This window comes from Vulpes vulpes, chromosome 13 (assembly GCF_048418805.1).
Source record: "Vulpes vulpes isolate BD-2025 chromosome 13, VulVul3, whole genome shotgun sequence".
Lineage (NCBI taxonomy): Eukaryota > Metazoa > Chordata > Mammalia > Carnivora > Canidae > Vulpes > Vulpes vulpes.
In genome coordinates, this window is record NC_132792.1 from 136068812 (window position 1) to 136095607 (window position 26796).

The 26796-nt window shown below is 45.3% G+C and overlaps 1 protein-coding gene across 1 annotated transcript in view; it reads left to right on the plus strand.

The window, feature by feature from the left end:
• The window catches only part of TNN (tenascin N), a 62414-nt gene that overhangs the window by 13337 nt on the left and 22281 nt on the right, over positions 1 to 26796 (plus strand). The window contains exons 5-14 of the mRNA XM_072733085.1: positions 1559 to 1744; positions 2944 to 3033; positions 11970 to 12233; positions 16008 to 16271; positions 16941 to 17204; positions 19848 to 20111; positions 21718 to 21981; positions 22651 to 22914; positions 23584 to 23847; positions 24990 to 25253. Coding sequence (XP_072589186.1) covers positions 1559 to 1744; positions 2944 to 3033; positions 11970 to 12233; positions 16008 to 16271; positions 16941 to 17204; positions 19848 to 20111; positions 21718 to 21981; positions 22651 to 22914; positions 23584 to 23847; positions 24990 to 25253 — 2388 coding nt within the window. The remainder of the gene's footprint in view (positions 1 to 1558; positions 1745 to 2943; positions 3034 to 11969; positions 12234 to 16007; positions 16272 to 16940; positions 17205 to 19847; positions 20112 to 21717; positions 21982 to 22650; positions 22915 to 23583; positions 23848 to 24989; positions 25254 to 26796) is intronic.

The following is a 26796-nucleotide window of genomic DNA, read 5'->3' on the forward strand; positions in this document are numbered from 1 at the left end:
TGCAACTGAGAGCTTGTCTTTCTGTCTCATCTGATTCATGTTAAACCCATTCTACTTGTTCCTCGGGGGATCCTCAGTCCGAGAGATCCTTATCCCCATAATAATCTTGAATATTTTCATTAAGTCTCTGCTTTTTCATTTGTGAGCTGTCTAGGACAGGTCACCTCTTGACCTGTTCCCTCAAGGAATTCCCATCTTTGAAGGGAGGACCTGGAGGCTTGCAGATGGAAGCCAGTAGGTGTGGGGGCAGGGGGGGCGGATTCTTCAGAGAAAAGGCTCTGTTCTTTGTTCATAACAGAGTGAGTCAGAAACATTCTGAACTGAGGGGCCTTGGAACACAGAGTTTACCCCCTGCCTGAGGCATGGATTCTCTGTCCCATGTCCTTGACAAGTGGTCAGTCAGCCTAGGGAATACCTAGGGAACATCATCAAGGTGGTGAAGGTGGGCAGGTGACCAAGGAAGGGGCAAGGCTGGGAACCTAGGGTCTCATCTTCTCTGTTCCAAAATTCAGGTCAGATGACATCCACACGGGGATATGGCCATTGAATGCAGCGTGCTCTCAAAGATTCAGTCCCTCTTCTCCAGCTGCCACCCAAAACTGCTTCCCTTGGAGCCACATCATTTAGCCATTAATTGTGGGGGGCAAACATTTAGCCATTAATAATACTTGACTATGAATAAATGAGTAAAGTAACTCTCCTCTGCAGGCTGGACAGGCTGGGCAGCTGAGATCACCAGGTCTAAACTGTGGTCGGAGGTGCAGGAAAGATACTCAGAAGGACCAAGTTAAAATTCACCTATTTTATAGTTTCGCCTATGGTCAGTCCTCACAGGAGAGTTTGAGCATCGAGGAAGGAGCTGTAATTTGGGAGACGAAGGGAGAGACTGGTTGTATTATTGGTATTATCTATTTATTCATGAGAGACACACAGAGAGAGACAGAGACCTGTAGAGGGAGAAGCAGGCTCCCTGCTGTGAACTCGATGCCGGACTCGATCCTGGAACCCTGGGATCACACCCTAAACCAAAGGCAGACGCTCAACCACTGAGCCACCCAGGCGTCCCTGTTACCAGTATCATACTCCAGAAAATTTCAGATGTGTTTCCCATACTTTACGTGGGAGAAGCTGCGCTTCTCATACTGGGGTTGAGTCTTTGAGGGCAACATTCTGCAGCTAAAGGGTGTGTTTCATTCGGAGCAGCCTGACCCCTAAGCCTGGCAGTTTGGATGATTGGCTGGAGAGGTATGGTCCAGGGCGTGGCCCATGGCAGCTTGGACAGGGAGGGCAGTGTGGCATCCGATGGGATGGGATGGGATGGGAGAGAGGAGGCTTTCGCAGAAGATAGTCTGTCCTCTGTGGGTAATATGAGAGCCAACAGGTTTTTTTTTTGCTACTATGGTAGTTTTAAGACACCTGTCAAGGATGGTGTCCTGGGCTGAAGCATGTTCTCAGTGTGTCATGAGAGGGCGCTGACTGGTAGCCAGTGGCCTGTTACAGACCTGCTGGACCTCTGCCCTTCACTGCTTTCTTTTGTTCTCCCTGGCCCCTGCCCTAGATCTTGCTGTGCTTGGCACCGCATGGGTGACAGATGAGACTGAGAACTCTCTGGATGTGGAATGGGAGAACCCCCCGACTGAGGTAGACTACTACAAGCTGCAGTATGGCCCCCTGACAGGACAGGAGGTGGCCGAGGTCACCGTGCCCAAGAGCAGTGACCCCAAGAGCCGATATGACATCACTGGTAAGAGCCAACACTGGGGATGTGAGATGTTTGCTGTGAATGCTGAGCTGGGGACAGTGTACACAGGAAGTCCTGGGACCCTAAGGAATCACTTGAACTCTGACCCTGAAAGTCCTGGATAAGAGTCCATTCTGTAGGCCTTCACACTGTGCTCTAGCATCCCAGAGCTGACTCTGGAATCTCAGAGCACCCGGGCAATCGATTATAAGCCCAGTGTGCTCTTGGAAAACCCTGTCTGTGTCTCAGGGTGGATATGCTGGCACAGACATTCCTTTTGGAAGAAGTGTGTGTGTGTGTGTGTCTGTGTGTGTGTGTGAATGAGAGAGAGAGAGGCCGATTTATTTAGCATGCTGCATGGAAGGAGTCATGCTGGGAGGCCTGGGTGGGGAGGTTCTAGTTATCTGCTGAGAGCCAGAAATTGAATGGCTGTTTAGGAAGCAGGGCCGTTCAGGTTGGGATCACATTTTGTGACTCCTGAAGCTATAGAATTTAGCTTCCTTTAAGGGAAATGATACACAATCTTGAATACCCAAGTGAATACCCTTGGAAGTGGCCCATGCAGGGGAGGGGACCCTGAGGCTTATTGGTTCCATGGTGATGTCCTTCTCTGGGGCCTCATTCTGCGGTCCACTCTGTGAGTTCCATCTTGAAAGGGCATCTTGGATTCCCAGTGTTTGCAGAGTGGGGAGCAGTGTGTGTGCCTGCCACATGCTGCTCTTGGCTTGTCCTTTGCCGCAGGCTGGATATCTGCATCACAAAGGACAGTCCTTCAAACCACTGCCACAGAGAAATAACAAACAAAAACAAAAAAGGCAAAGCAAAGAAGAAAATAATGGAATACAGTTAGGCTAATTATTACAATGAGACAGAAGGAAACTTGTGGTGGGGGGAAAGGAAGGATCCTTGGCATAAAACCATTTGGGCTGTAAGTAAAATTGGGAAATCAGTGTTTGGTGGCCCAAGAAAGGAGCTCCATTAACTTGACCTCATCCACTCTGGTCCCCCACTCCCGCCCCCATAAGCCCCTCCACGATGCCTGGTGTCCCACTGGTCCTGCCACTCTTTCTCCGCCTTAGATTAATCTTCAGGTGAGAGGCATAGCCCCTCCCCTCCCCTCACAAGGGAAATCCTGGGGGAGAGCAGGGTTGGGGGAGAGGGTCTGGAGCCCGCACTCACTGACCTTGGCTGTTTGTTTGCAGGTCTGCAGCCTGGGACAGAGTATAGGATCACCGTGGTGCCCATGAAAGGAGAACTGGAGGGCAAGCCGATTCTCCTGAATGGCAGGACAGGTAGGAGCTATTTTAGAGGCACCATGAACATTTCTCAAGTTTGCTTTCAGTTATTTTTCTTGGCTGACTCCTCTCTGGATAAAATCTCTGGGATTTGTGTGCAGAGAGATTCTCTCTGTGTGTCCTGACATCTATTTTGTGGGGCAGAGGAGGGGAAGTAAACTTTTCCTATTGAAAGTGTTTCTCACCATTGAAAATCTCCCCCAGGATCTTAGAGTCAAGAGGAAAGGCCATTTCTGATACTTTTCTGCTTATCTTATTAGCCTTTATCACTGGTTTATTTTTTTAAATAATAATTTAATAATCACTGGATTATTTTGATTCATTATCTTGGACCTAGGCACATAACTCCGTATTACCTGCGATGGGTGATTTATAATTTTTTTCTCACCATTCTTGTGTTTTTTCCTGATGATTGCACTCAGGCACTCTGCTGGAAAATGTCAAAAGATTTTTAAAGGCTCTCACATGGGAGCAGTGGTATATTTAACATCTGTGGATTGCAAAAACACATAATGACAAATGTTGTAAATCAGTAACATTTGACGATAGATTTGCAAGTTATGAATCAGAAAAGAATCCAAAATCCCTATAGTCATATATACAAGAGAGTCCATGTATAACTTTGAATTTTGAGCCAGTGTTCAAGTCCGTATGGAATGGTGTGTCTCCTGCAGTGGCTGGGCTCCTGCCAGCCCCAGTTGGGAACTGGTGAGCTAGATGATAATGCCACTGGGGGAAGGCTAATCCTTGATGCTAGCCAAGAAGGGATCTTTGGATTTGGAGACTTCCTTAAAAAGCATTTTAGTTCTTTTCAATTTGGTCCTGGCAGGAGCTGGCCAGGGTGGTGAGATGGGTGCAAGAATTGAATTTGCTATTTCGGTTGCCTGACAGATCGCATATCTGTAGTGTGAAAGTTAGAGTCAGACAGTTGGGAAGGATAAGATACAACTTCATTTAGGAACGAGACGATACAGACTGTGCAGCCTGCCCAAGTGGTGGACTGGTGAAAACTTTCAGCGGGGTGGAAGATGGCGAGGCTTTCGGTGGCTTTCTTGTTAGCTGTGAATTAATTGAGAGCCTCCTAGGCGTCAGGCATTATACTAAGTACTTCACGTAAATTATCTCATTTAGCTCTCACTGTAACTATGTGGTAGGTCCTACTATTATTTCTAAGTCACATTAAAAAAAAAAGAAACAACAACCAACAAACAAACCAGTGAGAAGTTAAACTCTGTATTGCCCAGGCAAGAAATGACAGAGCTGGGATATGCACCTAGGATATCCGCTTCAGTGGACCCAAAACTAAAGTGTCTCCCACTTTTACCTTTTTACCCATTGTTTCTGGTTAATTCTCATACTGTTTACCTCCTAAATAAAAATTTTCTGGGACTCCTCATTGCTTTAGGATAATGCAGAACTCCTGTTACCTTGGCCTCAGTGGAGCAGGCCATCCTGGGCTGTTGTTCACTTCACTACTACTTCCCAAAGGGAAGCCTTCCTGCTGCTGTCCTGTTCTTGGGGTTTCTTCTTTTTCCTTTCCTTTTTTTTTTTTTTTTTTTTAAGTAGGCTCCATCCCCAAAATGGAGCCAAACATGGTACTTGAACTCATGACCCTGAGATCAAGACCTGAGCTGGGATCAAGAGTTGGATGCTCAACTGACTGGGCCACCCAGGCACCCCTGTTCTTCGGGTTTCTCAACACTGAAGATTTATCTCTCCATTATGGGTTTGTTCATGTTGTGACTCCAGCCTAGGAAAGCCTCCATGGTTATCTCTAGCTATCCATTAATTCAATCAGGAATTCAATTAATTCGAGCTATCAATTAATTCAACAAAAAGTAATTGCAGAGTACTGTCTGAGCACTAGAGACATGGTCCCTTTAGATTCTTCCAAAGATGAAAAGTCCTGGTCCTTGCCCTTTGGGGGCTCATAGCAGTAAGATCACTCATCCTTCCAGGCTCAGCTCCAACCTTAGCCTCTCTGCCGAGGCCTTGTGGGACCACATTAAATAGCAACCATTTTTGTCTTGGAATTTTTAGAGCATTTAATCACACATGGCCTTGAATTGCTAGTTAACCTTTCAAGTATGTTATCCCGACTAGAATGTGAGCACTCAAGAAGCGTTTTTATTGTCAATTATCATCTAAAAGCAGGATGGGATATTTTATTGGAAAGCAAATAAATTTGTGTCATGTGTCCTACAAACATAAAAAAAAAAGACACAATCACTTCTGAGGTCAGGAAACACTCTTAAACCTGGCTAGACTGTTCATTAATTTAAGGGGAGGGGGGGGGCTGGGGGAAAGAATCTCGCTTTTCTCCAAATATTTTGCATTGCCTGAGATGGAAAAAGACACTGAAACGTATTAGAATAGCATAACCACGTGCAGGGAGGAAATGACACAGTTCAGGTATTTTCCATTTAACAAGTCACTCAGTGGAACTAATCCATGAAAGGGAAGGGGTCAATTGAAAATCCTCACCCTGTTAAGACACTCAAAGTGCATTGAAGCATCTTCCAGAAAGGCAAAGCTTTAGAAGCAGGTCAACTTCAGAGGGGCCAGCACCAGCCAGACCAGTGTCTTCAGGGGGAATGTCCCTGGACTTGGCCGCTGAGCCCTCACAGCCACCTCACCTCCAATGACAAGAAGGGCAGACCACTAAATAAGAGGTGATGCTACCGCTTTGTCCTCAGTTTCTCCATCCGTCAAAGGAAAGGTTGGACTAAATGAGTTAAAAGTCCCCCCCCCCTTTTTTTTACATTATTATAAGTCTTTTAATAACTCCTGTGATTCATGTTTTCTGTGGTGAGTCCAGAACAAAGGACTGCTTGTTTTGTTGTAATTTCACAAGCTCCTCTGAACAGCAGAACACACAGCCTAGTATATTCACGTATTAACAATTTTCTTAGAATTTTTCCTTTTGACAATGCTGTGAAATAGCAATTCGGCCTCTCTTAGGATCTTTTTCACCTTTTACTGCTTTCCACACACACTGCTGCATTTGTAATGGCCCAGCCCCTAAAACTTTCCTTCTTACACTCCTTCATGTTTCAAGATGAACTCCTGCCAACATTCAGTGCTCCTGCCTCACACACAGCCACCCACATACACCCAGTGGCTGAAAAATAATTATGATCTTCATCATTTGAATATCCCCTATATTCTAGGTACTGTGGGACTTCATAAATATTATCTTTGGTCCTTATAACAGCATTATAAGCATTATTATTCCCATCTTACAGGTGAGAAAATGGAAGCCCACAAAGTTTAGGAGAGTCAGGGTGAACTAGTGGATGGCTTTTGAATGTGGGTTTGCTTGAGGTCAAATCACAACCTTTCCAGAAGCAAAGCTGGAGGAGAACAGGTAGAGAGAGGTTGATCTCTAAGTGCATTATCTATAAATAATGCCTTTGGAATAGTTTTATTACCACACTGAAAGCAGTAGGGGAGGCCTAAAGCAGTGAGATGATGGGACACATGGCTACCGGAGTCCGAAGAAGGCCTTATCTACCAGGAACTCACTTTCAAACTAGGGGCATAAGGCCCTATCCCCCCATCTTTGCCCCCAAGCCCATATCCTGGTTGATTTTAGATCCTGGCTGTGCCATTTTCCACTAAACCAACTGGGTGGTTCAGAAGTAGCCACTATGAATGGAGAAAGCTATTCCCAATGCCTGTTGCCATGGGCTGTAGCAGGGACATGTGAGGCTGGTGTTCTAGCTCAGACTTTGGACCTCGGACAGCCATGCCCTACCCAGCCTAGTGGTGAATCTCATCATAAAGAATACTTTCCTGATGTGCCCAGAGCTCTTAATTAGCTTCTTCCGCACACTCATTTTGGCAAATCAGATCTTTGGAGGTAGGGGTGCCCTTTGGTCTAACACATGCAACTCAAAAGTCTACCTCCCAAGTCTTGTCTTAAATCTCTCTTACCTTGAATGGCCCAAAGAAAGGTCCTACCAGGGCTTTTGGTGTCTGGCAGGTGGGAAAGAAGTTGGGGCCTCGGAAGGAGAGCCTGTCTCCTCTCTGTGGCTCCCATTGTGACTCATCTATGATTCAGTCAGCGTCTGCAGCTCCTGGAAGGCTTTGTTCCATGGAAAAACTGTTTATGATCTCCACATCCCTTCTTGGCAGACAGGGAGGCTTTGGTCTTGCTAAGCTGGCTTCTTCCAGCCATGTGGCCCATCATTGGAGTCCCATCACTGAGGCTGTCCTCCTGCTTCTGTGACTTGGCATCTGGTTCCCATCCTTAGATTTATCACAGAAAGGAGCAGCTCCCTGAAGACCCTCCTTCTGGCTCAGGGTGTTGCTGTTAGGGATTGAGAGAAAGGGCAGAGTCCTGAGTATCAAGCTGGCCAGGCCTCTGACTGGCTTTATGACCTTGGAAAAGTCACATCTCCTCTCTGGGCTAGGTCTCCAGAACCCTGGCATGGGAGGATCCTATTTTTCCTTCCTACCTTCTTATTCTTCATAGCCGAGATGCCTTCCCTAGCTTTTCTCCATTCCTCGAGTGCTCTGAGGCTGTTGAGGGAACAAGATGCATCAAGGCTGGTTACACTCATATGGGCATGGTGGATCTTGAGAGGGCTCCACACACAGACGTTCCTGACCCCACAAGGCATAGGCCTGTACTGTGGGTCCTGCAGCTATGGTGCCAAGCACTGATCTGGGCCAGGCAGGGGTGGTGGGGGGCACTGCTGGGACCATGGGTTGTATAGATATGGGTCACTTTGGAGATGATGAGGACCAAGGACTTTGGGAGGCAGGACTGTAGGGTGTTCCTGACCTCTTTTCCCCCCATTGTCACTTCCCATTCTAAATGTCCCCATTCCCAAGACCACCCTGGTTTCCCAGATTGACATGTTACCTTTGGACCTTCGGAGGCTCTCTTCATTCCCTCCTGTCATGTGCAAAACCATGCTTTGCGCAGAAAGGGGAATTGGGTGGGGAGTGAGTTCTCTCTCTTGTGTACACTGTCCCCTGAGCCTGCTGGAGCCTCCAGAGGCCCGGGACATGGTCACTGCCTGCTCTACTATGAGGTATGCCTGCCCCATCTCCCAAAAGCAATGATGTAAGACTGTTTCCTTGTTCCAGTTGTCACTTCGAGCTCCAATCCCCTGCTGCTGCTAGACTCAGATTGCAGGTACCTTTCAGGTCACTCTTGATTTTTATTTATTTATTGTTCTTATTTCCATAAGAAAAGGCTGGTGATAGTGCTGCTCAGGACAAACAAAGTGGAGATGCAGTCTTTGACGGATAGGAATGGTTCACATCTTGGCTCTAGCACTTAGAGTGCCCATGTGCAAATTCTTGGCCCTACCTCACCCCCCCTTCTACTGCAAACTCTGCCCTCCCTCAGATCTCTCCATCTCTGTAAATGGTCACCCCATTCTGCAGATTGCTCAGGACCTCAACCAACATGGATAGATGGAAGGATGGATTTGTATCCCACATCAATTCTATCAGCAGATTCTGATAAGTTTACATTTGGAATTTCCCCAATTTCAGTCTTTCTCATGACTTCCATCTCTGCCACACTGGTTCACATCCCTGTCTTCTCATGCCATTGAGGTGGCTTCCCAGGGGACTTCTTCTCTCGACTTACTACCTTGCCTGTATTCTCTCTGGCAGCCAGAGGGATCCTTTGATAAAGCAGATCAGATCATGCCATTCTTCTGTGCCAACTGCCCAGAAACTTCTTACTTCATTCAGTGTAAAAGCCACAGTTGGAGGCTGTCCACAGTCCACTGTTCTGTTACCTCCCTGGCCTCGCCTCTAGCCGCTCAAGCCCCCTCGCTGACTGTCCAGACACTTTGGCCTCTTGCTGCTCCCTGAATATGTGGAGCAGAGCCTTTGCACTTGCTGCTCCTTCTGCCTAGAATGAGATTTCTGGACTGTATATGGCCCACTACCTCATTTCATTTCAGTCTCTGTCTGAATGTTGCCTTCTCAGAAAGACAGCTCTTAGATATCACCTCCCTGTCTAAGCTCATAGATATCTTTTGTTCAGCATTTTCTAACCCTCTGTCTTGCCTTATTGGGCTTGCTAGTGCCATCACCACTTGTTTATCATCTTCTCCTTCAGGAAAATATAAGTACCATAGTAGTGTCTTTATTCTGTTCATTGCTTCTGCAGTTGACCCTTAAGCAACATGGATTAGAACTGCACTGGTCCACTCATATGCAGATTGTTTTCTTTCCTTTATTTAAAAAATTTATTTATTTATTTATTCATGAGAGACACAGAGATGGAGAGACATAGCAGAGAAAGAAGCAGGCTCCCTGCAGGGAGCCTGATGTAGAACTCAATCCCAGGACTCCGGGATCATGACCTGAGCCAAATGTAGACATTCAGCCACTGAGCCATCCAGGTGCCCTGTAGATTGTTTCCAATAAATATATTGGAAAAATATTTTGAGATTCGTGATGATTGGGAAAAACTCACAAACCACATAGCCTATAAATCCTGGACAAAAACTAAGAAAAAAGAGGCATTATTGTGAGAATACAGTATATGATGCATATAACATACATGATATCTGTCACTCAAATGTGTGAGACTACTGGTGAGGCTTCTGGTCAACAGTAGTTTATGAGTCCAAGTTTTTAGCAAGCCAGAAGTTACACGTGGCTTTTCAACTGAGCAGAAGAGTCAAGGAGCCTAATTTCTGCAGTGTTCAGGGGTCAACTATATTAGTATCCTAGGGCTGCTGTAGCAAAGAACCAAAAACTGGGTGGTTTAAAAGAGTAAAATGTATTGTCTCCCAGTCGTGGAGGCTGGAAGTCTGAAATCAAGGTGTCTGCAGGGCTGTGCTCTCTTTGACAATTTTAGGGAGAAATCATTCTTCACCTCCTCTAGCTTCTATTGTTTGTTGGCCATCCTTGATGATCTTTGTTCTATAGATGTAGCATTCCAGCCACATGGCTCGCTACTCCTTATGTGTCTTCCTATCATCGTCTGTGCGTGTGTGTGTGTGTCTGGCTCTGTGTCCAGATTCCCCCTTCCATCAGGACACCAAGCATATTGAATTAGGCTCACTCTAATCACCTCATTTTAACCTGATCATCTCTAGAAAGACCTTATTTCCAAATAAGGTCACGATCTGAGATACTGAGGGTTAGCATTTTGACGTATCTTTTTTGGGGGGTGGGTAAGCACACTTTAATTGATAACTGAGTTAAACTGAGTTCCTATCTCCAACTAGGCACTCAGGGAATGTTTGTAGGATGTGTAAATGACTATCATTTACTAGCTGAGTGACTTTGGCTGAGTTATCTAACCTCTCTGAACCAGATATATAATTAGTGCTCTAAAAATGATAACTATTATTAATTTTCTAAAATTGTTCACAGGGAATCTGATAAATGCCTTGAATTATTACTATGAGGTTTGATAAAATAATGTATAAAAAGCACCTTCCAGTTAGTATACGCTCAGCCAACGACAGTTGATTTATTAAATAAAATATGCACCATCTCTGGTGATGGAACATATTTCATTTCCTTGCATACAAGTAAGACACTGCCATTGTGCTCAAGAAAGGTAATTCTAGTTGATGTGAAAAAATGCAGCTATGTAAAGTTCTAACTTCTCTGCTGGAGAATTGATGGCCAGGAGAACTAGAGCAGGATGGGAAGGAAGCAAAACTGCTTGAATTTCTGAGAGTAAGAAGCTGTTTTGTATGTCTTTACACCAAAAGATATAGATCTGCATGTAGGGAGGGTTCTCGGGGCATGTGTCAGCTTTGTTCTGTGAGGCACCTTTGTAAGTGTCCTTGATGGCTGCTGCACTCAGATGGCTTACTTATTAGGTTTGTAAATGATAAACTAGAAAGGAAAATCAGCATGTTAAGTGAATGACTAAATTATGAATGAAGTCCATAAGATAAAATATAACAAGAGTAAACACTGGATTCAGGAAATATATTTTATATGCAGAAGTGGGAAAGATGTGGTTTAGTGTGGGGTTTCTCAACCTTTTGATGTACAGGAGAATCATCTATGGAGTTTTACGTATTTGTTTTTTCAGCAGAGGTACTAGCACATATCTGAGACCTTCTGAATTGGACTCTCTGGGGGTGGTACTTAGTAGGTGCCCAGTGTTGACAAATGTTGAGAACCCCTGGGTTAGTAGGGACATGTGTGAAAAAGCATAGGGATTTTCTGAGGCTGTGGGCTGAGGATATGTTACTGAGGAGCATTGTGTCTAGGACATGGAGGGCATGTTGTTCTGGGTTGGTCCTTCTAGAACATCAGCCTTGCATAGGCAGAGATTTCTGAATGTTTTGTTCATTGGTGACTCTTGAGTGCCATTATATTCCCTGGCATGCAATGGATGCTCAGTAAGTTGTTGAATGAATGGACTGAGATTTTTCTCTGATCAGGGAAAAAAGGAGCAAGTTTAGATGTGCCATGTCTAGAAACTATAATTTGGAAGTATAATATGATATGATGTGGTGTGGCATAGTACGGTATAACAATATAAAAGCTCCTAACTTAAAAAAAAAAAAGCTCATAACTTACAAGTGTACACACTGGGAGGTGAAGGTGTTTTGATTGGAGGAGAATTGGGAAGGAGAGTGGTAACTATTCTTGAGCACCTGATGGAGGGTCTCCCAGAAGAGCATTAGGTGTATTCCATCTGCCTCTCGAAAGAGTTCCACTTCAAGTGGTTACATTTGAGGGGGTCTTGTCTATTGTGCCCAGTGGTCTCAAAGTGAAAGGGACTGTTTTATCCCTCAGAGAGCCCTTTCTCAGCCAAGGGTTCAACCAGAGGCCAATTGTCTACCTGTCACTGAGGACAGAGAGACCCTATTGCATTGTGTGGATCTTGGAGCTAGGTCACTCAAGTGAATTAGATCTTGAAGCAGCTGTGATCTTGACCAAACAACTGTCCTTCTCTAATTTTTCTTTCTCACATTTTTATGAAGAAATTGATAGTCCAACCAATGTGGTCACTGATCGTGTGACAGAAGACACAGCGGTGGTCTCCTGGGCCCCAGTCCAGGCCACCATAGATAAGTACGTGGTGCGCTATACCTCCGCTGATGGGGATACCAGGGACATGGCGGTACCCAAGGAGCAGAGCAGCACTGTCCTGACGGGCTTGAAGCCGGGAGAGGCATACAGGGTCTACGTGTGGGCTGAGAGGGGCAACCAGGAGAGCAAGAAGGCCAACACTGACGCCCTCACAGGTAAGAGGAATGGGAGCCTCAATGGGTTTTCTCATGGCAGGGAGACAGTTGGTTTGTGAGTCAGAGCCTGATGCCCACCTAGCATCAGCTCTTTTGCTTGCAGGCATGGGGAAGGGGGTTGCAAAAGCAATTTAAAATTTCACAGTTACGATTTTTCCCTTTTTAACTTCAAACAAAAGAAACCAGCCTTTTTATTTTACACAGAAGGTCATACTTATTTGGGTTAGAATTCCATTCCATTCCATTCTCCTCTTCTCTTAGAGAAGAGTAACACTTCCTAATTTTCATTTTTTGGACGTTAAAACTCAAAGCATTTGGCTGACAGTGAATTTAAATGCTTATCTCCCTTTGCAGAGGCTGTACAGGCTCTTTGCTTACAATCTGGAGCTCTCTTTCAGACCATGGAAATGGTTTGCATCCTGAGTCAACAGTCACCAAATGTCCCGATTCTGCCTTGAAGCTTTCAGAAACCATAAGGGTCTGTCCCCATACTTCACCAGCTGTTCCACTCAGCATGTGTTTGCCACCGTCCTGAGATGGCAGGGGGCATGTCCCAAGCATCCTTTCTGCTTACACTCTCCTTTGCTCCTGTCCCTGAATTCAGAGCCATCTAATCTCAGAGCCCACTTGAGGTTCCAGACACTCAACAGGAAATCATAGAAAAGGATTCACTTATTGACTGGGGTCTGTCTGGACAGTCAGTTAGCATGTAGACACTCAGAGAAGCCAAAAATTAGTTAGGAATGTGGTTTCAGAAGCTTGAACATCCATGTTTTAAGCCCAGTTCTACCGTTTACTAGCTGAGTGGCTTTGGGCATGTCACTTCGCCTCTGTTCCTCAGATTTTTTTTTTTAAGATTTTATCTATTTATTCATGAGAGACAGAGAGAGAGAGAGAGAGAGAGAAAGAGAGAGAGAGGCAGAGACACAGGCAGAGGGAGAAGCAGGCTCCATGCAGGGAGCCTGATGTGGGACTTGATCCTGGGGTTCCAGGATCATGCTCTGGGCTGAAGGCAGGCGCTAAACCGCTGAGCCACCTGGGCTGCCCATGTTCTTCAGATTTTTATCTGTAACTTAGGGCATGTGAGTATTTACCTCATTGGGTTATTGTAAGGGTTGCCTGAGTTAATTCATGGAAGTGCCCAACATGTAGCAAAGTGCTATGTGAGTGATAGTAGTGATTATTTCTTATGGTGTGTCTCAGTCTGCTCAGGCTTCTTTTTTTTTTTTAAATTTTTATTTATTTATGATAGTCACAGAGAGAGAGAGAGAGAGGCAGAGACACAGGCAGAGGGAGAAGCAGGCTCCATGCACTGGGAGCCTGATGTGGGATTCGATCCCGGGTCTCCAGGATCGCGCCCTGGGCCAAAGGCAGGCGCCAAACCGCTGCGCCACCCAGGGATCCCTGCTCAGGCTTCTATAATAGAATACCATAGACTGAGGGACTTAAACAAAAGAAACTTATTTCTCACAATTCTAGAGGCTGGAAAGCCCTATGACCTGGGTGCTGGCTGTTTGGGTTCCTGGTGAGAGCCTGCTTCTGGCTTATAGGTGGCCACCTTCTTCCTACACCCTTACATGGTAGAGAGAGGACACTTGGGTCTCTTCTTACTAGGCACTGATGCCATCATGGTGGACCTACCCTCATGCCCTCTTCTAAGTCAACTTATCTCCCAAAGGTATCACCTCCAGAGACCATCAAATTGGGAGTTAGGGCTTCAACATAGGAGTTTGAGGAAGATACAAACACTCAGTCCATAGTGAATGTTAATCAGCATTCAGCCCTTGACATATTTCACGGCATGGAACCTCCTGGGTCCAAGTGGGGCTTATCTCCTGCAGAGGAATGGGAAGCTGCCATTAAGGATGGCGAGATCTAGATTTGTTTAAAGGCGGGGTCAGCACTTTCTGTGAGGGGCCAGATAGTGCATATTTTCAACTTTAGGGACCCTACAGTCTCTGTTCCAGCTATTTAGCTCTGCCATTGAAATGTGAAAACAGCCACAGAAAGTGTGTAGATTAACTGGTATGACTGTATTCACTAAAACTTTATATAAGAAGGCAGTGGGTCAGATTTGGCCCAGGGACTGTAGATTGCCGCCTCCTGGTTTATATTAAACAAGGCTTTCCCTTTACTAGGATTTGGAGTATTGGGAAAAGAAAGCATGTAAGTCAGTCTTTTTAAGATGGTAGAAATTGGAACAGAGAAGAATCTTCCCCACTCTCGGATGGGGGTGGTATGAATTAGCACCCCAGATTATTGGGAGCCACTGGGATGTGTGCCTGATACCGCGTTGCTGACAGTATCAGGTGCAGAGCTAGGCTCTTTGGGGTTACAAAGATGAAAGACATAGTTCATGCTCATGGCATTCACAACCACCTGGGTAGAGAAGACAAGTAAAAAAGATAAAGTGCAGTGAATTATGTTGTGTCTAGAGCTAACAAATGTCTGTGGAACTATAGGAATCAGAAGAAAAGAGTACATACCAGAGACTGGAATGAGAGAGTGGGATCATGGCAGGCAGTAGGAAGAGGTGACGGACACCTGAGCAGGGTCTAGACACATGGGTGGGTGCTCACTAGCAGTGGGAGAAGCGTGTGCAAAATGTTAAGGTATAAGAATGGGACAGGTTGGTTTTCTGTCTTATCTCAATATGCAGTTGTCTTATAACCTTGAGTGGTGTTGATGGTGGACAGGTTTATGAGAATGGAGTAGTGAAGGATGAGAATGCTAGAGTGCAAGTCCTCCATATATGTCCTCTGTCTCTAGTGATTTCTGAACTCTGCGCTCTCCAAGGCAAGTTGTCTCCCTTGGCTGTGCGCTCCACCCACCTGGCCTGGCCGTGCATGTCCAGCTATGGAGCACAGGTTGGAAATGCAGTTGCTGTCACAGAAAGCTCAGCCATTTGAGGAGGTGGTTTTCGAAACATTAATATGAAGGCATGCTAATTGTGCACCCCCACTACTTGGATTTCCAACTCGAGGGGTTCACATTTTAAGGAAAAAATGGTATTTCATGCCTCAAATGACACTCATAATAACAAAGAGCTTATATTTAAGCATTTACCAAGTAAAAATCTCATTTGCGATTTGCCATAACCTGTGAGATGGGTACTGCTCTTTCCTTCTTTGTGGAGGTGAAGGGACAGAGACTTAAGTTATATAGTCTGCCCAAGTTAGCAACTAGGAAATGGTGGAGCCCAGATTCCAACCCAATTTCAACTGCATAGAAACCCAGACAGATTCTGCAAGCAGGATTATTTTTATCCGCCCAGACCTCACATACCATCAATTTAAGTCTTCCGGTTCTCTGGCCACAGACATAATGTTTTATATGGAAAGAACTGACAGCTCCTACTTCCAGGATATTTTTCTTCCCAAAGAAAATATTAGAGCCTATGCAGAGATTTGTTGATGTATAATTGCTTTCAGGTATGAGGAGTCAGGAACTGAAAGAGTGTATTATATAAATCCAGGGCAAAGGAGAAATTTGTATATGAAGACCATTTTTAAAAAAAACCCAAAGCCTACTTGTGGGTAAAGTTTATAGAGCTGAGACTATTTTGGCTTTGTCTAAAAACTCTACATATCATTAAGTGATATAAGCTCATTCTTGGAATTTCAGACCACTTGCTTAATTAAACCCTTATGTTATCCCAATCACTGGCATAAAAGACTCTGAAATTTGTTGAGATCATCATTTTGTCTGTGTATATGCTGGCCTTTTAGGAACTAGAGAGTTGGTAAATGCTACATTCTTTCATCTCTCTTAAAGAAATTGATAGCCCAACAAACCTGGCCACTGACCGGGTGACAGAGGACACGGCCACCGTCTCCTGGGACCCAGTGCAGGCCATCATCGACAAGTACATGGTGCGCTATACGTCTGCTGATGGGGACACCAGGGAGGTTCCAGTGGGGAAGGAGCAGAGCAGCACTGTCCTGACGGGCCTGAGGCCGGGTGTAGAGTACACGGTCCAGGTGTGGGCCCAGAAGGGGGCCCGGGAGAGCAAGAAGGCTGACACCAAGGCCCCAACAGGTAACAAGAAAAAGATGGTCAATCAGAGTTGAATTTTGAGTGTGTGGATTCTGAGTGTGCCTAGAGCCAAAGATGTGGCCTGACATGAGAGACCTTGCAAAGAAGGTCCTAAAGAGCAGAAAAGACAGTGAGTTCCAGTAGTGATCTCCGTGAGCTGATAGCTGGTAGCTGTCACTGCCTGATGCTGGTGAGCGGCTCACCATGCCACTCAGTCCACTGGAAGGGAGAAGTAAAGTTGTGCAGTGGCCGTGTGTTCAGTGGACTCAGCACAGATGTTTATAGGCTCTGACCATTCCAGTGCTTGTGATAATCCTCTTAGAATGATTGCTCATGAAGTAGCCCTTGATAAAAGGATAAATTGGGTACCCTGGACGTTGTGGCAGATGTTCAGTGATTGATTTGATGTGCCTAATGTTGCTAAACAAAGATGTCATTCCTCCCACATTTTAGGGAGCTGAAAGCCAAGAAAGTATGTTAAGTTTACAATGAGTGGTCTTTTGAAATTGGGAACCAGGGGTTACCCTGTCCCTTGGCCACCAGCAGATTCTGGATGGGAATACCATTGCCTTGTGCTAAGAGAGTTCTAGAAGATAAAAATGACAGTGATGGGGTGGTGGGCATCCCTCCCATGGCTTCAAAGCTTAGGCTTTTCCAAATATTTTTTAAAAGAAATTGACAGCCCCAAAAACCTGGTGACTGACCGGGTGACAGAGGACACAGCCACCATCTCTTGGGACCCGGTGCGAGCGGTCATCGACAAGTACATGGTGCGCTACACGTCTGCTGATGGGGACACCAGGGAGGTTCCAGTGGGGAAGGAGCAGAGCAGCACTGTCCTGACGGGCCTGAGGCCAGGTGTGGAGTACACGGTCCAGGTGTGGGCTCAGAAGGGGGCCCGGGAGAGTAAGAAGGCTGACACCAAGGCCCCAACAGGTAAGAGGACATGCGTCACCACTGTGTTGCTGCTGAACTCATGGTCCATTTCAGTTGGTTTTCCTTCTGTGACCTTGGCAGAATGAGAGGATTCAGGGAAATGCAGGTTGGTGTCCTTGCAGAGTCCACTGTGTCCCCCTTACTTCTATTTCATGGCTTCTCTTAGAATGCATAGCTCGTCTTGTCTCCAGGGTAGGTCTTTAAAAACTGATATTATTCCTCACATTCCTTTGTTCTCTGCATGTGCATCTTCTGTGTTGTTAACATGCTGAATGCTTTACCTGGTGAGGAGTAAATGTGATTGAAAGCAGGAGGGCTTGCCCTGGGGGAGGGAGCCTAACTGTAAATCCAAACCTACTTTGCTTTCCCTCCTCCCCTGTTTAAACCCTTTCTGTGGAGCTTGTTTTTTGTTTCTGCCCTTTTGGATGAATGGTTTAGGCAGAAATAATGAGAGTGTTTTGTTAGCTAAAAATAAGCAATATCTGATCACTTTAGTCCCCAATATGTATCATTTTAGTAATTAAAATATCTCTATCAATACTTCATTTAAAGTTCAAGCTTCTCCACTCCACTAGCTCAGGCCCTTGGCAGGCTAAGTGCCCGCCATTTGAAAGGGGTGTGTTCGGCTCCTCTTTGTTTTCCCTTCTGGTGCTTAGACCCCTTCCTTCCAACATACTAACTGAGATTTTTTGACCCATTTATGTTTGGCACAACTTGGAGAGAGGAGAGGAGGAGAGCTAAGGGGTCTTACTTGACCATAACTGTCACAGCTGCCCTGGGCCTGCTGTGGGGCCTGATGTGTGTTAAAGCTAATGTGTCCCCTCATGGAGCACTTCTGCATGTTCTTCAGAGACCTTCTTACACTCCAGTCCTTCATTGTAATGATCCTGTTGCAGATGCATCTCTCCTGCTAGTCACTTGCTCACTTTCGTCCTGTCTGCATATGTGGGGTGCACTCCAGTGCCTTTCTGGTTGGGCCCACCTCATCCCTCTGGGTGAGCCTCTTGGACAGCTTCTAAAACAATCCGAAGTGGGCTCTTCTTTCCCTGGCCCACATCGGGCCCACAGGGAGCATGCATGCACCCTTTGTTCTTTCAACCAGATGTTCAGTTCTTTTGCAGTGCTGCAGCGTCTCACTGATCTGCATCAGAGCAAATGGCCATTTTCTCACCTCTTAGGTGAGAGGCACATTTTAGGCACATGTCAGACACCAGCCCACAGTGGTCCCCAAGCTGTGGGCAGTGTTTCTCAATCTTGGCACTATTGGAATTTTTAGCTGGACAATTCTCTGTTGCCAGGGTCCGTCTTGTGCACTGTAGGCTGTTTAACAGCATTCCTGGCCTCTACCCATTAAGCACCAGGAGCCTCCCTATCCCACACTGAATTGTGACAACAAAGTTGGTCTTGAGACATTGCCAATCATTCCTGGTCAAGAACATTTGCTCCAGAGTATGCATAACCAGGTCTGTGAGGGATGCCATTGCAATTGCTTACTCGAGGTTTGGGTTTCCACCATGAAGTTCACAGTATAACTCTGCCTAAAGAAATCCATTCTTGAAGTCCCGTCTCTTTGGCCTCTCCAACCTATTAAAGGGATGGTTGGTCAGCTAAGGGCCACAAGACTGTTGACCCTGCCTTGGCTGTGGGCTCTCAGGTTGGAATGTAGATACCAGTTTTCTTGGGGGTCATAACTCAAACCAAGATAAAAGAATCCTGCTTGAACATACTGTTGCACATCTGTGCCAGGACTTAGAAGCAAGGATTTTAGGGAAATGACTTTTGCAATGAACTATTTGGAACAAAGACATGCTATTATTTTCTTGGTGACTACATTTTTGAACACCTTCTCTGTGCATAGTATGGAGGAGCATAATCCTCATTCATAAAATATCAACAAAGTTATATCATTAATAATAACTTATGGTCATTGGGCATCTACTCTGTGCCAAAAATTGTCATAAAGGGCATATTATTAACTCATTTGATGTATAACAAGTCTCTGGGGTATACACTAACATCTTCCTCTGCCTCTTCTTTCTACAGACACTAATATTCAATATTTTCAACGTCTCTTTTTACATTTTTTTGTCTGGGTTTTCAGACGACAGTGAGATATGTACAATAACCATTGGTCCTGTTTTATAAATGCAGAGAAGTGAGGTGACTTACCCAAGGTCATGAGACCAATTAGTAATTTATGAAATTAGATGTATGTATGGAACATTAGCACTCAAAGGAACTTTAAAGGCTGTCCAACCAAAAAAAAAAAAAAAAAGGAGGATTGCACTCAAACTCTTTCCAAAACCAATAGATAAATAAATAAATAAATAAATAAATAAATAAATAAATAAAGGCTGTCCAACTTAAACCCCAGATTCATAGATGATGAGACTGAGGCCCAACCAGAAGCAGCTGAGATGTGCAGGGCCATAGATTTTCTGACTCTGGACTTAGTTCTCTACCTTCCTGTGCTGGCTCCTTGAGGATCGAAGAGTCCAACCATGGAGGGAGGGTGTATGTCCATGAAACAACTGAAAACTGACATAGGAGATGGGAAAAACAGAAGAACAGGAAATTGCCTCCCTCTAAGCAACATAGTCTAATCTTTGGTGCTTGTTTGGTGCCCTTTAACTTTGCTTTCAGACATTGACAGCCCAACAAACCTGGTGACTGACCGGGTGACAGAGAACACGGCCACCATCTCCTGGGACCCAGTGCAAGCAATCATTGACAAGTACATGGTGCGCTATACATCTGCTGATGGGGATATGAAGGAGGTTCCAGTGGGGAAGGAGGAGAGCAGTACTGTCCTGATGGGCCTAAGGCCAGGTGTGGAGTACACAGTCCAGGTGTGGGCCAAGAAGGGGGCCCAGGAGAGTAAGAAGGCCGACACCAAGGCCCCAACAGGTAATGGAGCATTGTTTTTTGAGAATGTAAAACCTAAACCTATGGCTGGTCAAGTTTTATTTTCTTGATTTGATACTGGCAGATTAGATGATTTATGGAAGGACAAGATGGTGTCCCTTCTTAAGAGACTGCACAGACCACCCTTCACCTCCCTTTTACATGTTATCTGAAACTAAGGAGCCCACCTTCACCTCATGAGAGAGAGTAAGGGGAAGGGCAGAGGGAGAGGAAGAGAATTTCAAGCAGACCAAGCGTTCAGCATGGAGCCTGACGTGGGGCTCCATCTCACCACCCTGAGTTCAGGACCTGAGCTGAAATCAAGAGTCAGACACTTAACCAACTGAGCCACCTAGGGGCCCCTTCTCATTTTTTAAAGAACAGATTTATTGAAATAAAATTTACTTTCTATAAAATGTATTCTCTTAGAGCATATACTTCAATGGTTTTTAGTAAATTTAACAACTATTACTAGTATCTAGTATCTATTACTAGTTCAGAAGATTTTCATTACTGAAGATTTCTGAAAAGAAACCCCTGGCCCATTAGCAGTCCCTCCCCATCCCTACTTCCCCCAGCCCTAGGAAACTACTACTTTTTATCTCTATAAGAGTTCCTGGTTCTGACATTTCATATAAAAAGATCTATACAACATGTGGCCTTTTGAGACTGGCTTTATTAACTACATGGAATATTTTCAAGGTTTATCCATGTTGTAGCATGTGTCAGCACTTTATTTTCTTGCCAAATAATATTCCATTGTATGGATGTAATACATTGTGTTTATCTATTTGTAACTTGAGCATTTGGGTTGTTTCTGTTTTTTGACTATAGTGACTAGGGATACTATGAGCATTTGTGCTCAGATTTTTGTGTGGACATTCTTTGGGATTTATGCCTATGAGTGGAATTGCTAGGTCATATGGTAACTCTATGTTTAACTTTTTGAGGAATGACCAAATTGTTTCCAGAGTTGTGGCACCATTTATCATACCCACCAGCAATGAATAAGGGTTGTATTCCTCATTTACTTGGTCCTCAGAGGCATTTGGTGAGATGGGTTGAGCAGGGATAAATATCCCCATTTTATAGTTGAGAAACCTCAAATGCAGAAAGGTGAATAAATTTTTATATGATATGAAATTAGTTGATGATTCATGAAGTCAGATTTGTAGAATATTCATGGAATATTATGGTACCTTAGTATCTACATAGTAAGGCCCACATTTTATAAAGAAGGAACCCAGGCTCAGCTAGAGGCAGTAGAGCCACCTGTCCAGGGCCACAGCTGGCTGAAGACAGAGCTGGGCCTAGACCCCTGGACTGTTGGCTCTGCTCAGGGCTTTTCCTGCACCTCTGTTCTACATATCTGGGCTGGAACTTGAACTTTGCTCTTCTGACTCTGGATACTAGTGCTCATTCTACTGTCTTGGGCTGCCTCCTTGAGGATCCAAGAGTCTAGCCATGGAGAGAGGGTATACATCCATGAAATAACTGAAAACGGACATAGGAGATAGGAAAAACAGAAGAACAGGAAACTGCCTCCCTCCAAGCAACATGATCTAATTCTTTGGTGCTTGTTAATGGTGCACTTTAACCTTGCTTTCAGACATTGACAGCCCAACAAACCTGGTGACCGACCGGGTAACAGAGGACACGGCCACCATCTCCTGGACTCCCGTGCAGGCCATCATCGACAAGTACATGGTGCGCTATACGTCTGCTGATGGGGACACCAGGGAGGTTCCAGTGGGGAAGGAGCAGAGCAGCACTGTCCTGACGGGCCTGAGGCCAGGTGTGGAGTACACGGTCCAGGTGTGGGCCCAGAAGGGGGCCCGGGAGAGCAAGAAGGCTGACACCAAGGCCCCAACAGGTAACAAGAAAAAGATGGTCAATCAGAGTTGAATTTTGAGTGTGTGGATTCTGAGTGTGCCTAGAGCCAAAGATGTGGCCTGACATGAGAGACCTTGCAAAGAAGGTCCTAAAGAGCAAAAAAGACAGTGAGTTCCAGTAGTGATCTCCGTGAGCTGATAGCTGGTAGCTGTCACTGCCTGATGCTGGTGAGCGGCTCACCATGCCACTCAGTCCACTGGAAGGGAGAAGTAAAGTTGTGCAGTGGCCGTGTGTTCAGCGGACTCAGCACAGATATTTATAGGCTCTGACCATTCCAGTGCTTGTGATAATCCTCTTAGAATGATTGCTCATGAAGTAGCCCTTGATAAAAGGATAAATTGGGTACCCTGGATGTTGTGGCAGATGTTCAGTGATTGATTTGATGTGCCTAATGTTGCTAAACAAAGATGTCATTCCTCTCACATTTTAGGGAGCTGAAAGCCAAGAAAGTATGTTAAGTTTACAATGAGTGGTCTTTTGAAATTGGGAACCAGGGGTTACCCTGTCCCTTGGCCACCAGCAGATTCTGGATGGGAATACCATTGCCTTGTGCTAAGAGAGTTCTAGAAGATAAAAATGACAGTGATGGGGTGGTGGGCATCCCTCCCATGGCTTCAAAGCTTAGGCTTTTCCAAATATTTTTTAAAAGAAATTGACAGCCCCAAAAACCTGGTGACTGACCGGGTGACAGAGGACACAGCCACCATCTCCTGGGACCCGGTGCGAGCGGTCATCGACAAGTACATGGTGCGCTACACGTCTGCTGATGGGGACACCAGGGAGGTTCCAGTGGGGAAGGAGCAGAGCAGCACTGTCCTGACGGGCCTGAGGCCAGGTGTGGAGTACACGGTCCAGGTGTGGGCCCAGAAGGGGGCCCGGGAGAGCAAGAAGGCTGACACCAAGGCCCCAACAGGTAACAAGAAAAAGATGGTCAATCAGAGTTGAATTTTGAGTGTGTGGATTCTGAGTGTGCCTAGAGCCAAAGATGTGGCCTGACATGAGAGACCTTGCAAAGAAGGTCCTAAAGAGCAAAAAAGACAGTGAGTTCCAGTAGTGATCTCCGTGAGCTGATAGCTGGTAGCTGTCACTGCCTGATGCTGGTGAGCGGCTCACCATACCACTCAGTCCACTGGAAGGGAGAAGTAAAGTTGTGCAGTGGCCGTGTGTTCAGCGGACTCAGCAAAGATGTTTATAGGCTCTGACCATTCCAGTGCTTGTGATAATCCTTTTAGAATGATTGCTCATGAAGTAGCCCTTGATAAAAGGATAAATTGGGTACCCTGGACGTTGTGGCAGATGTTCAGTGATTGATTTGATGTGCCTAATGTTGCTAAACAAAGATGTCATTCCTCTCACGTTTTAGGGAGCTGAAAGCCAAGAAAGTATGTTAAGTTTACAATGAGTGGTCTTTTGAAATTGGGAACCAGGGGTTACCCTGTCCCTTGGCCACCAGCAGATTCTGGATGGGAATACCATTGCCTTGTGCTAAGAGAGTTCTAGAAGATAAAAATGACAGTGATGGGGTGGTGGGCATCCCTCCCATGGCTTCAAAGCTTAGGCTTTTCCAAATATTTTTTAAAAGAAATTGACAGCCCCAAAAACCTGGTGACTGACCGGGTGACAGAGGACACAGCCACCATCTCCTGGGACCCGGTGCGAGCGGTCATCGACAAGTACATGGTGCGCTACACGTCTGCTGATGGGGACACCAGGGAGGTTCCAGTGGGGAAGGAGCAGAGCAGTACTGTCCTGACGGGCCTGAGGCCAGGTGTGGAGTACACGGTCCAGGTGTGGGCTCAGAAGGGGGCCCGGGAGAGTAAGAAGGCTGACACCAAGGCCCCAACAGGTAATGGAACATTGTTCTTTGAGAATGTAAAACCTAAACCTATGGCTGATCAAATTTGATTTCTTGCTTTGACACTAGCAGACTAGATGATTTATGGAGGAGCAGGATAGTGTCCCCTCATAAGTGACTGCACACACTGTCCCCTACCTCCCTTTAACTGGTTTTCTCACAAGTCAGGTCTTGTGGCAGTTTCAAGCTACAATTTTGCCATAATTGGATGGTAATGCCCGGGGACTCCTTATCTGAGTGCATGAATATTTCATTGTGGACAGTGTTAAGGGTCTCTCTCACCATGTTTTCAGTAGGAACAGAAAATGAAAGTTAAATGTTAGTATTAATAATAATATGTTGAAAATTCAACTTTGAAAAATAGACTTTATGTCTACCAGAGCAAGTAGACATATGTGTGTGCTTTAGCATGAATGAATTTAGCATGAATGAATCATGATAATTCTGGTTTTAAGGGTAAGGATAACTTCTATGTTTTATTCTAATTTTATTGTGAAAGAGCTGTAAGGCTATATTTCTGTAGTGATTTAACCAGCAAACCAGCACTACAAGCGAATCTACTATATGTAAAGCATATTAAAGCTGATTTTTAATTTGGCTGATTCATTTAACAAGGTTTGCTGAGCATTTACCATGTGCTCTGTTCTCTATGAGGCTGTGGGAACTCCAGAGGAATGGGAGATGGCCCTCTTCCTCTGTGAGCTGACATTTGCATCTGGCTATTAGAATCATCTTCTATGAAATCAGAAGTCTTCATTGACATGATGCTAGAAACAAAATTATTGCTGCTTGTGAGCATGGATGTGTCTTCTTTAACCCTACACACTACCTAACACCATGCCTTGTACATGGAAGGAGTTTGACATATGCTTACTAAATAAATGATGGAATTTGTTTTATTAAACCCTTGGTGGAGGTAATAGTTAGATTTGCAGATTTGGGTTTACTGTGCTTTCTTCCTGAGGAGCCAAAGTCTGTCTGGGGAGAGAAGATGTACCTCATGAAGTAGTTAGAGTATAGGTGATGGAGAAACCATAAAACATGAAAGGGTCCCACCCCAAGCAAAATGATCATAAGGTCCTGTACTCTGGGGCCTATTAATAGTGCATGTTGATCAGTACTTTTCTTTTTAGACATTGACAGCCCCAAAAACCTGGTGACCAACCAGGTGACAGAGAACACGGCCACCATCTCCTGGGACCCGGTGCAGGCCATCATCGACAAGTACATGGTGCGCTACACGTCTGCTGATGGGGACACCAGGGAGGTTCCAGTGGGGAAGGAGCAGAGAAGCACCGTCTTGACGGGCCTGAGGCCAGGTGTGGAGTACACGGTCCAGGTGTGGGCTCAGAAGGGGGCCCGAGAGAGTAAGAAGGCTGACACCAAGGCACCAACAGGTAACAGGACGGAGGAGAAAAGAAACTAGGGTCATCACTTTGGGCTGATCTGTCTCTGCTAGTTATGCCCCTGCTGCTTTTGGGGTTGGTGACTAAGGGACTACTTTAGGAAAGTTGCTGTAAAAAAAGTTTATTCCTAAAGAAAAATCCAAGTGTGGTTACGGACTCCATACTGAGCCATCCTGTGAAGGTCTTAAAACTCTCTTCCCAAGCCTGTTTTAATTGCTGTGCCTTTCAGTGATAACAGATTATAGGGAAGAGGGTAAAGCCAATATAAAATTCCTAAAAACACTGGATTAGGACCCGTTTTGTGACAAGCTGTTTTATGTAGGTTGGTCTTAATAGATGCTATGTAGTTTTGAGGAGCAAGTGTTGCCTTGACAGGTTGGAGCTCTGTGTCTATTTCAGTAGACAGCTAAGTTTTGATGAGCATCTTCCAAAAGCCAGACCTGGGAAGCAGTGACAAACAAGACAAATATGATTCCTACTCTCTTAAAGTCCAGTGGGAAAGCTAGACAATCAACAAGCAAACAAACTTATAACTGTAAACTGTAGTAAGTTTTGTGACAGACATGAACATGGTGCAGGTAGAAAGAATAACAGGGTAGGGATGTTTCTTGGAAGCAAAGCGATATACATTGCTAAGAACGTCCAAATAACATTTGCTTAAATAAGAAAGAAATTTATTCTCGTCTGTGGACTGGCCAGAGGGTAAGTAGGCCAAGGCTGACTGGGGAGCTCCATGGCACAGGAAAGCCAGGCTCCTTCCTTCTTGCTGTTCAGTTATCCCTAGGGAGTGGCCTCCATCTACATGGTCATCTTCCACCCACATTCTGGTAGAGGAAAGGGAAAGGTGTGACTGGAACATTTCACACGTTCTTCACTTCTTCTCACATTCCACTGGCCAGATCCAAGATGCAATGCCAGACTTTACTACAAGAAAGGCTGGTGAATGAGGTCTTCAGCTGGGTGATCATGTGCCTAGCCTACACTTCTGTTATACTGCCCTGTTCAACACAGTAGCCAATAGCCTCATGTGGCTATTTAGACATTAATTAATTAAAAGTAATTAAATGACTTTCAGAGCTGTACTAGACACATTTCAAGCGGTCAGTAGCCACACTGGTTAATGGCCATTGTGTTGGACAGTGCAGGGTATTTCCATCATTACAGAGAGATCCATTGGATAGTATGCTTATGGAATAAGGGGAGAATGAGTATTAGGGAAGACTCACCATTTCTGGCAGAGGGAAGGGGGTGCTTGATAGCTCTAAGCAGAAACAGCTGAGATGCCTGGAGAGCTGTGAGGGGGCTGGTGTTGCTGGGGCAGAGAGGGTGAGAGAGGAAGTGGCTTGGAGTGAGGTGGGAAGGAAGCCAGTCACTCACACAGGACTGCATGGTATCTGCAATGGAGAGTGTGTTGTATTTATTAGAAGAAGAGCAACATGATGTGGTATGTTTAAAAAAGATTATTCAGGCCACAGTGAGGAGAATTAGTGGAGGACATAACAGGAGTAGCACTAGGAAGGTTAGTGAAGGAAGA